The 12,509-nt window shown below is 35.0% G+C and overlaps 1 protein-coding gene across 1 annotated transcript; it reads right to left on the minus strand.

Moving 5' to 3' along the window:
* Positions 1 to 1,011: 1,011 nt before the first annotated feature.
* On the minus strand, positions 1,012 to 6,614 carry LOC131047421 (KH domain-containing protein HEN4). The gene is made up of 9 exons (XM_057981308.2): positions 6,344 to 6,614; positions 5,038 to 5,723; positions 3,332 to 3,835; positions 2,973 to 3,221; positions 2,540 to 2,818; positions 2,140 to 2,201; positions 1,885 to 2,002; positions 1,612 to 1,806; positions 1,012 to 1,423 (listed from the first exon to the last, which is right to left on the minus strand). Exons 2-8 carry the CDS (start codon positions 5,680 to 5,682, stop codon positions 1,636 to 1,638), a joined length of 2,028 nt encoding a protein of 675 aa, XP_057837291.2. The 5' UTR covers positions 5,683 to 5,723; positions 6,344 to 6,614; the 3' UTR covers positions 1,012 to 1,423; positions 1,612 to 1,635.
* Between the last annotated feature and the right edge of the window lie 5,895 nt (positions 6,615 to 12,509).

A 12,509-nucleotide genomic window follows, 5' to 3' on the forward strand; every position in this document is an offset into this window, starting at 1 on the left:
CATTTAGAACTTGTGTCAAGCAGATTCGTAAAGGCAAAAACCTGGTTTCAGATCACCATGCGTGCCATACTGGTCAAAGAAATTTGGCCTGAGAGTTGCACTACGTAGTGCCAAGTGCAAATCACCATGCGAACCACTCGGCCCAATCTCACATGGGCCCAAAATTGAACCAATGAATCCCAATGTTGTGTGATCTCAAGCAAATCCTCTTTTTGATCAAACCATAAGACATTGACAATTTACAAGACATCTATAAACACGATTAAATTACTGCAAGTTATACATTGATAATAAGCTTTCAGATGAATATTTTTGTGAGATTTAAACTAGCATACATTAAAAAACAATTATTCAGAATAAAGATAAAACTATTCTAGAAAGTAGAAATTAAATGGGTACATAGCAATTTACATGCATTAACAAACTAGACAAATTTACTAGTATCATTGCCAAAAAACAGCAAAAATAAATAAATTTGCTACGTTCACTTTCAATGGGAGAAAACAGCCAAATTGAAAATCTCTACAGAAATTTAATGTTTCTATATAACCGAATGGAAGAAATGTAACTGTAACTAAAGCAGACCAGGATACAAGGGACTGCAAAAAAATAATTGTCCCTCGTATGGCACAAAAACTCATTGAATTTCAGAAATGAAGCCCCCAGAGTAGATTCTATGGATTTCAAACATTCACCTGTAAATCAGGAACTGTCCTGCACAACTGAGCTCTAGCCACAAAGACACTCTCTCTCACAAATTCATTAAGTTTACTGAAAATGGGTTCAGTCTTGTACTTGATACTTACAACTTGGTATTAAAGAAATTTAAGCACAAAACAAATAAATTGTTCGAAAACTAAAAAACAAGCATCGCCCAAAAGAAGTTCCAAATGTAAAACTAGGAACTAAAAAACAAAGTGTTATACAGAAAATAAATTATAGTTACCCTAGAATTTAGTAGCATTGCATCTACTCGCCTCAATTTTAAGAAAACTGTTTACACAATAAACATCCTTTTGAACTTAAAAAAAAATATTGGAATATCATGATCATTGAACAGTTCATCTTGTCATACTTTAAGGTCTGGGCTCTGGCACCAAAATCCTAAGGAAATAGAGCTGGCAATAGTCTGTGGCAAATCAAAATCCACTTGGTTGCCTACTCACAATTACTCACTTTTGTCTCAAAACCAATCCATAGATGAAAACCAAATTTGGGCCTTAAAATATATGGTACATAATGTTCCAAAATACCACCGGTAGTCATAAAGGAAACAAGACATCCTTGAGCAAAGCCGATCGAACTAATCAAAAACTTCCAAACCATGGGCAATAGGCTTCATCGCCTCTGCTCGTCATATCCTCAGTTTGGGCTGAGGCTTCATCATGGGATAAACTGGCTCCAGGCATCATGTATCGTATGGCTGTTTAGTATTTCAGGACAAAGGCCACAGGGGAAAGAAGGTACATCAGAAAGATGGAACTCTAATTTTCTAGGATATCATTAAGCATTTTATATAAACATGGAAACATTGAATTACATAACTGCAAACATACATTTAGTGCTGAAATTGAAAGTCAATGAAATAACACAACAGAAAAAGGATGCCACCTGTCAGTCCTAAAACAGCCCATGTCAATATGCCCTAGAAGCACCACGCACTGGTTGGCTTTGACCACCAGTTGCAAGAAAGGCTTGAAGTAAGCTTTTAGCTGCATGCGTTTGCTCAGGTGTCCCTGATATTTCAATGACACGGTCTGAAGCACCTGATCGAGAATCATGCAATTTTACTTTTGCCCCAGATATCTGTCAAACAAATAGATGTTAGCACTTGAAGTTTGTGATAGTATATGTAATCAATTTTCCAGCTTATGAAATCATTACCTCACGAATATGTTGCATGTTACTTCCTCTCTTCCCGAGTACTGACCCAACTGAATCTTTTGGTATGGTAACCTCCACAGTTGATGTTGAGACATTTTTCATAAACCCACCAGAATACCTAAGCCAATGACAAGATATTTGTAATGTCAAACCACAATTTGACAAAAATTAAATTTGCATTTGTACTAAGTCTTGAACATTTGCAAAAATTAATAATTTATGCCTATTTTGGCAGGATATGTAGAAAAGCAGTACCCAACATCATTCGCATGACTTGATGAATATCCTTGAATAGGGTCATATCCACTTCCTCCGCTCTAGAAAGTATATATTAGCCCATTGTCAGTGAATACAAACAATCGATAGATGTTTTAATAAAACTAAAAAACATAAATTCTGTAACTATAGAATCTTTCAGAAGATCAAGTACAATATACTTCCTCCAGTCTTGAAAGGATATGTTTGATTCATTGTAAGTAAAAAGATTACTTATAAGTTACATAAGGAAAACACTAAATCTGTGACTAATATAAGCTTCTGGTAGACACAATATGATTTAAGAATTACCATATATAAAAGCATTTTAGAAGAACAAGAAGAACAGCAAACCATACTAGAGAAAGCATACAAAAATATGACAGTATTGATAATGTACCTGCATACTTCCAAAATAACTTGCAGAAGACATCCTCCCCCCAGTTCCTTGATACCCAAAACCAGATGAAGGATACATCCCCCCTGGTGATACTCTCTCTTGTCTTCCTGAATAATGTGATGCCATGGGAACAACATCTGGATTTGTAAGTGCATATTTAGGTAGAGGCGCACCAGTGGAACCTTTCCCAGCACCATTTGTATCCTGAAAAGCTTTAGCCCTTAGCCTAGATGCAATTTGTACAAGAGCATCTCTAGCAAAGTTGGTTTCTCCTGCAATCTATGAGAACAACAAGGACAAATTATCAAAAACTCCTCAGTGATGTCTAACTTGATCTGTTAGTTTTATTATTTATATTGCTAAAAGAAATATAAATGACAATTAAAAAAAGCTTGTGCCATTTCAAACAACACTAAATATAAGTAAAACCAACCTGCACAAGTTCATCATTCTGAGAAGCACACTTTGGTAAATTCTCCTTAGGCAATACACGAATGTCAGCCCGGGTTGCCCGACGCATCTCAGATATTATGTTACCACCCTTCCCAATAAGACAGCCAATCTGATTTGATGGAACCAAAAGCCTTGTTGTAATATGACCTTCAGCATCAGATCTACTAGTAGTCCTTACTTGCAGAATAAGAGCAGCCTCGATAACAGGTGATGCCAGGTTGTCACCAAACTGCATAAAAAACAGAAACAGTTTGATTTAAAGGATGTTCAACTATCAAGACATCCAAATGTAAATTACCAAATGCCAGTTCACAAAGTGGCGAAAGCTATCCCACCAACCTCAGAGGCTGAGACTACAATTTCAGTTTCTTCAGATTCTGGCATTGTATCTGATATTTTAATGTTTGCTCCTGAGTCTTGTCTTATTTGGTTGATTGTGCTTCCACTCTTGCCAATTACTCCACCAACCCTGTCATTTGGACACAATATTCTAAGAATAACATCCTGTCCCTGACCACCCTCCCCATGGGAGGGTCCACCAAAACCTGCTACTGCAGGAAAACCAGATGGAGTTATTTGCCATGCAGATCCTGTTTCACTTCCATATCCTCCAAACAATGGCATAGATGCTCCAAGGCCAACAACTGGAGCACCAGCATTCTGATTTGACCATAGAGGGTTCCCTTGGGGAAGAAGATTTACTGAAGAAAATAGAGAACCACCAGATGCATAAGCAGCTCGTGAAGGATTGTTAAATTCCAGGCGCTGTTTTGATGGATTCTCATGTAACCGAGCTGAAATTTCATATAATGCTTTCTTCACCGCAGAAGGATCTCCGGATATCTGAAAGATTGGACATGTTAAATTTATAATCCTGTAGAATCCCACTTATTCTGAGGTAAAAATCAAGAAAATTGCACCAAACACTCACTCATCTCCAGAACGCTCATATAACAAAGCAATCTTCGCAAAATAGTATCTCAAAAAGGAAGATAGAATATTTGCAAATAAACACCAAAAAAGAGTGCCAGACTATTTTTCTAACTGTGTTTATGGCCTAGTGATAGGTGTGAGCTCTTTTGACCAAAGTGACCCAGGATCAAATTTAGTTGGGGTCACTTTCCCATAATAAATGTGGTGATAAGTCATTCCAAGGACAGTTGTAGCCCACAAGTTCAAGCCAACAAGCACATAAGAACACTGTTCAATTGAGAAAAATAGAGACAAATGAGATGAATCGAGACTATTATACCAATCCCCAAACCCCAACATACTATAAACAGAACATCTTTAGATCATAGTTCACAAAAGAATGCAGAGCCAGAAATCTTCATATAAACAGCATGCCAACAGTATAATCAATTGTTACTAAGTTGACTCAGATTCTAATCCGGTTGAACTTACTAGCCCCAAAATAATGTTCAATCCAAAACCACAAAAGCACACTGTTTTCAATCAAAAAAAGAAGTTATGGACTAAATACAAGCATACACAGATAACAACTAAATCTTAGCATTTAATGTGACTGAATACAAATAAAGCCCATAAGTTAAACCCAGTAACAAGCATTGTCCAAACAAAATAGCTGCAAAACAAGTAACAATGAAAGATTAGATGGCAAACAGGCACAGAAAATGCAGGATGCTAACTACTAAAACAAATATGAATTATAAAAATTGAAATAAGAAAGTAAAACACCTGCCAAAATACTCAACTTCACAAATTGCATAAAGCATAGAAAAGGGCATTGCCCAGTTTAGATAGCATTCGTATACAGAATTACAACAATTAGTGCAGTTAAATATTTTGGCAGTGTGTTTAGATTATCAGATGTTCATTTTGTAGTTCATGTTTGTTTTTAAGGGTTCGTATCCTTCGTCTTGTGTGCCTGTCTGCTGTCTGAACTTTCATTATTACTTCTTTTGCAGTTACTTTGATTGGACAACTCTTCTTTCAGGATTGAAATTAAGGGCTTTATTTGCTATTATAAATATAAACAAGATCAAGGATAAATTCAAAATGCATGCATTGTACAAAGTACGTACTTGAACAAGTTCATCTGTATCCATAGCACATGGAGGCAGCTGTTCCTTGGACATAATACGAATTTGTGCACCTGTATCACTCCTCATTTTGGAGATAATCTTTCCAGCCTTCCCAATCAAGCACCCAATTTGGTTGTTGGGAACAAGCAAACGAGCTCCAACATTGTGAGACCTATCTTTTTCATCATCTTCATAATCTGATCCCCCACCACGTTCTTCCTCTATAATTCTTTCGTATACTCTGAAAAGCGCATGCTGGGCAGGGCACAAAGGCTCTCTGTCACTTCCATCCTTACCCACATCGTCATTCTCCTCACCATTGTCCTTATCATCATTGTTCTTATTGCGGTCATCCTTTGGTGCACTGAAAATAATAATCACCCTCTCATCTACCCCAGGAATAGAGTCAGCAATCTTAATCTTAGCATGGGTTTCTTCTCTCAAAGATTTAATAATATCTCCACCTTTTCCTATAACACTGCCTATTTTATTCCCAGGACAAAGTATCCTGTAAACTGTATCATTGACTCCAGGCATTGCAGGTGCAGATCCCCGCTCACCATCGAAATTTCTTCTCTTGTTCCTTCCATTTCCATCATCTGCATGACGGCCTCGCTTCCCAGAATTATACTTGCCTCCCTCCATCGTCAATGTAACTGCTGCTACTACTACAAATATGTAGAAATCTGTATGCAGAAAGTTGAAACAAACTAATAGCTAAAACAACCAAAAATATAATTCTATACTTCAAAGATCAAGTTCGACAGGCTTCTTGAAAGATAAAAAAGAGTCATATAATTATTGAGTATACAATAAGCATCTCGTGCAGAACATAGGATTTATCTTAACAACTAAATGATGTCAAAAGTATTTCAAAAAGACTGAATCGGATCACTATCAGCCCACGAGAAATCCTTTTTTGTAAGGCAACTCGAAATGAATAGGCTTAATCCTTCCCCAACAAACCATGCATTGTTTGAGAAAAACCTCTGAGCATGAACAGTGGAGCCTTAAAATATCAACAAAAAGCCTCATTCTCCAACATTTCAAACACTAAACCATCCTACATAATTAAAACCTACAAATCTGCAAGGATAAACCCTAAAACATCCTAAATTCTTTAAACCCTTAAAACCCTGCCCCTGAAAACTTACTTCCATTAAAACCCTAAAAACTTTTAAACCCCCATAGCAATTTCTAACAAAACCCAACAAAATCCTAAAATGAAATCATCACCACCAACGAAACCCACAGAAAATAAAAGAGAGGGGACGCTGACACTAGCAGAAAGCATAAAAATACCGACCTCAAAACGAAGGGCAGAGCAAGGTGATCCTCCACAGCAGCGTTTCTGCTATGGGCGGATGAACAAATAATAAATAGCAAAGCAAGTTACAGGCGAATTGTCGTCTGAGGAAGAGGATAATGTGACTAGAAATTCTTTGCTTGCTAGGGTTTTGACGAAATGGAATTTTAACTTAATTTCAGGTTATTTTGTTTAGGCTCGAAAAATATTTATAATTGTCTCCCATGTCCATCCACATTCGTGGTATGTTTCCATTGGCAACCGACTAGAAAGATTCGTTTGGGGAAACAAGAAATAAATCTTTTTCAACTTTTAGGAGGATTACCTGAAAAGGTGGTGAGATGACTGGTTATTCATCTAGAGTTTCCATTAGCTAATGAGCTTTGAATGATAATGACCTGTGATCACTCAACTATGAGTGCATTAAAGTCCAAACCTCTTCTCTAATTGGTCGTATGTAATGTAATGGTTGTGATAGATGATTGGAAATTCCAATAAGGTTGGTCGTATGTAATGTAATGGTTGTGATAGATGATTGGAAATTCCAATAAGGTTTTCTCTTTGTTTTAGATTTTGCTTGACCCCATTGTCTTAAACATAATGATTAGAATGTAACTTAGGCAAGTTATTAGTTTTTGATTGATTTCGTCTTTCTCATTTCTAATGTAGTCATCTATTAATTTGGATTAATTTTGTAGATATGAAAATGATAGATATAAATTTAATTTTTGAATTTTTAAATTAAAATTTATTCATGGGTGTGAATCAACTTCTTTCTAATTAATCATTAATTTTTAATTCGAGCATAAAATTTTCAAATTTGTATATTAGGATGTTTGTTTAAAAGGGCAAAGTCTTTTTCATTATGACCATCTAAAACTTATTCAACATGCATTTAGCTTACATCAAGTAACATGATTCAACCTTGGTACATCAATGCATAGCATCATCATGATATTAATATACATTTATCCTAGGCATGATGCATGATTGCTTGGTGTATTTTTTATCATCTCAAAATTGTTGAATCGTGTTAGAAGCTTAACATAAGGATAAAATCCTCACTTGGTAACCTCCAAAAGATGTTTGTCAACGTCATAATTATTTATTATTCAAACATTGAGACAAATCATTGTTTGCAAGTACATAAGGGTTAAAACCACAAATTAGGGTCAATTTTGCAAAGCAAGCTTAAATCTACAAGTACAAATATAACTTCCACAAGTGTGAAAATGAACCAGAGCATGGTAATCAATAAATCTATCAATTATATCGATCAAAAAAATAAATAAATCTATCAATTATATCGATCAAAAAAATAAATAAATCTATCAATTCAAAGGTAATTGTATGATAGAGTGAGCATTGACACAACCATGAATGATTGAGCACCATTTGTCACAAATATAATCAACACCAAACCTATAGTTAAGTGTCGTTTATTTATTTCATGATTTCAACGAATGTATTTATTGTTGCAGTCCTAGCTAAATAGTCTAAAAAATTATTTATTATTATTTATTAAATCAATTTAGACTAGGTTATATTTATGTAGGTGTGATCTATTCTTGTACATAAGTTGGTGAGTCCAATGTATCTCATGACCATTGTGATTTGTCCTTAGGGTGTATCCTTTTCTATTAGGGTTCCTAGCTATGAAATTTTTACAATTCTACTTTTATTTTAAATTTGATTAGGGTTTATATTTTTTTGTTTGTTATCTCTTTGACCCTACCCACCCTTGCTACTTTAATTTAACTAGGATTTGACTTTGGTGCATCACTTCCTTTATCCTTTATTCCTTTAGTGTTATATATTGTTATGGATTTTTGTGAGTTATTATCGTTGCATTACCTTCATATACATATCAAGGATTATAAGGTGTTATTGCACTTCATTGATTCATTTTTTAGATCCCTAATGATATTGCAACTTTTTTCCATGTCGATGATTTCACATCTTATACAAGTGAGTTATTTTCATGTATATCTAGTTTCTCCTCCTTCATGGATCTTGTTTGTGCTTTTCCATCTATCATAGAGGACTTTCCTTCATTTTCATATTTGATATGTGATGACTAGTCCCCTTCAGGTAATGGATAGTGATGATGTAGTTGAAAAACAAGGTGAAGAAAGCTTGCAATATTAACTTATGTATGTAATAGCAAATCTAAAAATAAGATTACCAAATTTGGTTTATGTACGTGATTGCACATTCAACAAAATATAAAAGTCAACAAACCTACATACACTGAATTTATGTGGAGAAACCCTTTATGTAAAAAACTCCACACATGAAAGAATGCAAATATATTATAAATCTTCACAATGAGACATACAACAATACACTACAATACTCTCAACAAGCCAACTCTACGGCACCCTATTACCTACAAGAACTCAACATAATAACACTACCATCTCATGGCTCCAATTTGTAGAATGTTGTGAAAGGGAAACCATTGTGATATCCCAACACAAAAGGCAAGAGACCTTTTGCAAAAAATCATGCCTAGGATAGTAGATAGATAACAAACATGATATAAAATAATATATTTCGCATGGCTCCATTATAGCCACTCAACTATTTCAATTCTTGGATGCTCCATAACTCCACAATGACTCTTCAGATCACTTAATTTAGACCTTTCACCTTCCAAACGTGGGCGCCCAATCATGACCCTTCGCATTCTCCAAAGTGGATGCCTAGGAGGTATCTTTGCCCATCTTGTCTTATCTTTGTCACTAACACATGTTCGCCTCTTAAAGATGCAATTACAACTTGTGATATAATATAAATATTAAATGTTTTTCCTCTCATATCCCTGAGAAGACTTTCTAAGGAACATGGAGACACGTGAATAATATAGAATTGCAAGGTTAATGTCACATATCCTAATATTAGTCCTATAATTTAGTGTTATATCTAGAGAGGATGCTTTATGTGATGTAATTACACCTTCTTTATTGATTCGTGTGATTTTGTTGAGCCTTGTGATTCTATGCTTTATAAATACAAGTCTTATTTATATATGCTTAAATTCATGTTTGTTTGGTAATACACCTTGTGAGGAAGTTACGGATAGTGATCGATGTGACCTATACCTTCCTTTATATATGAACATTGTTTATGAGGATGGTTCATTAACGTCTCATGATTTTGCATTGCATTCTAATTAGTTACATCATGATGGTTTGCCTTATGAGGATAGTTTCATGGACAAAGAGACACTTAAGAAAAATTCAGAGACATAATCATACACTTTCATGCTTCTTCCTTTCAAATCCTATCTAGAATGGGAAGCATTTTTTTCATTTGCACTTGGCTTTGTTTCTTCTAAAAGGGAGACAAGTTGTTTGTCAATATTGGATCATGTTTTGTCTTCAAGCACTTACCATTTTTGTAGGAGATCACACATTATGGGGGTGCCTCTTGCTTGTATCTTTATGATGGATGTAGTTCTTGGGGGTGATTGATGATTCCTACATACATCACTCATTTCATCATTTGTATATGATTTTTTCATGCATTATCTCTTTTGGAGAGGTTTTTTTCATGTGATTTTTCTCCTTTACTCTTCTTGTGAGAGATCATTTATACATTGGTACCTAAAGTGGCCTCGTAGCTTGGACCCATCTTAGCATCCTTGCATGATTTGCATTGGTTTGTTCATCCCTACATTTTACTTGAGGGGGGTGTTGGTGTAAGTAAGGTATTTATCCTAACTAATTTATTAGTGGGTCCTATTCACATGTTACGTTAACTTAGGTCCTAACCTAAGGAATCTTTGTAGAAGTATTACCTGCCATAAGATCTTATCTTATCTTTTGGCATTCAAATCTTGTGTCCTAGGTTCTTATATTAAATTGTCTCACATTATAGGATTAAGACACATGTCAACATCTTGTATAATATTATCTCTCACCTTGCCTTTATAAGAAAGTCCACTGTACACTTTGTATCATATAAATCATAAATCAAAATATCATATCTCATAGATCTTAATATCAAGCAAGCACATTTTTTGCATGCACCCTTGTGGAAGGTTGTCTTTGTTTTGTAGGTGATCATAGGGCATTGAGCTAATCTTCACTCCTACATAAGATCAATTCCCACCCAAAATGGGCACTATATATTGAAGGCTAGAACCTACAATCAATATTTATGGTTGAGAGTAGAGGTTCCATGAATGCTGGTAGATGGGAAGATGGAGTGACATGCACAACCATCACCTCAAAGTTGTGTTGATTTTAAAATGCCACCAAAAATCATTTAAATTGTACATAGTGTAATTATTATTCTTCTCCTCATATAATTCCATAGGACTTAGCTGGTATAAGTCATGCACTTTCTTTGGTTCCTTGCTACCTAAAAGAAACAAGAGTTGTATGTGGTTTGACAAACTGCCAAACCGTTGAACTTATTACTTCAATCTTATTTCAAAAATTTAGAATAGGTGATTGTGTCAAGTTGTGAAACCTAGTGACAATAGTAGAAGTGAAGGTAGAAATAGAAGATGTCAATATGGTTGTTAACACCTATGTACCTTCCTGGTTTGGAGGAGACACATTGTTGATAATATGTGTGCAATTAACATTTGACATAAAATTGTTACTAACTATGTGATCTAGGCTATGTAGAATTTTTACAACATGTGAATAATTGGACAACAACTTCCTCAAATTCTCTATAAGAGAGGCCACATCTTCAACCAAGGGCTTTGAGCTCAAGAAATTTTGATAATAGCCAACTTTGTGTCTAGTTTTTGAATTTAAGCTTCAAGAACTTGTAGTGTATAGTGGTCCATCTCTAAGGAATTATGTGGTGATTGTGGTTCAAATATTGTTGGAAAGGTAGGATTAGCATTAAAGAACAATTTCCTTCCCAAAGCCCTTGAAGCAAAACAATTGACAAATTTAGGCTCATCACCAGAACCATTCATAGCACTGGAGGCCATTATTCGATAGCTTCTTCTATTAGGGATTTCAGACTCAAATCACAGTGTCATAAAACTCATAAACAATTATAGGTTTCACAATGTGTGTGCTCCTCTAAAGCAATAGAATAGAAGAAAGTGATGAGAAGACAAATATGCATTTAATGATATGACAAAAAAAAGTGTGTTAAATTTTTTTATTTCTAAACTACACTCAATGCTTCTATAAATGTGAATACTAACTAAGATACACAAATAAGTATACGAAGAATTAACTAGTGAAGTGAAATCTTAACTAATTAATGAAGTGCAACAATCAATGCAAGAAAAAACAAATTTTATGCTTTATAAAAATAGAAGATATGTCAATGCAAGCTCTAACAAGGTCACCAAAATGAAATGATGGATAAGGGGGTCCTAGGTTAACATGTGCATCAACCTAGAATCGATCTTTTGTTTTCACTACCACTTCATTTAGAATAAGTGTGAAAGGGTTTGATTGTAATCCACAAGGAAAAGCCAAACAAGCCTGGATCCACACCTCATTTGTTATGAGGGATTGAGACTAGGGATTGATTGAAGGTATGTAATAAACTAGTGTAAAGAAATTAATTATGAAATAAATTAATAGAAAGCATGAAACATAAGACAAAAATGCATAACAAAATTAAAAATCTGGAAATGGTATATAGATGAGCACTTGTGACAACAAGAAAAGTCAAATTGGGTAGGACAAGGGCATTGGGCACCTGGGACTTGGAATGACAAGTTGCTCAGTTGTCGCCTTGGAAATCTCAGCTTGAACTCGAAGGATAGGAACGTTAGGCACCCAAGTCTTGTGAATTTACCTCAAACTTTTGATGATGAACACTGTCTAAGTCCGCATAGTCTTTTTGTATCTTTCGATCATCATCAATCCTCAAATCCAGACCTACAAACATGAAGAAGAGGGAAAAATTTGTTGTTTTATATAGTGGCTTTCCTAAGTCAAACTCTGTATTGGTGTTCCCACCTCCACAACAAACAATGATGATTGATAAAGAGTGTATGCCCTTAGCGGAGCAAAAGAAAATGAATGAAACAAATTGATAAATATTACCTCATGAACAAAACTCTAGCCTAAATCTTATGATGAAGATGATGTATGCTTGCAAGTCCTTAATGCAACATGGTGCCCAACAAATTGGGCTTGAATTAAGCATTTTTCCTATATCTTTGTCTAATCATTTT

This window comes from Cryptomeria japonica, chromosome 2, assembly GCF_030272615.1.
Source record: "Cryptomeria japonica chromosome 2, Sugi_1.0, whole genome shotgun sequence".
NCBI lineage: Eukaryota > Viridiplantae > Streptophyta > Pinopsida > Cupressales > Cupressaceae > Cryptomeria > Cryptomeria japonica.

Coding starts and splice junctions, on each gene's coding strand:
- LOC131047421 (XM_057981308.2), bottom strand. CDS start 5,682: ATGGAGGGAGGCAAGTATAATTCTGGGAAGCGAGGCCGTCATGCAGAT. Junction 2,819..2,972: donor AGAATGATGAACTTGTGCAG/GTTGGTTTTACT, acceptor TTGTTCTCATAG/ATTGCAGGAGAAACCAACTT. Junction 2,202..2,539: donor GTTATTTTGGAAGTATGCAG/GTACATTATCAA, acceptor TATACTTTCTAG/AGCGGAGGAAGTGGATATGA.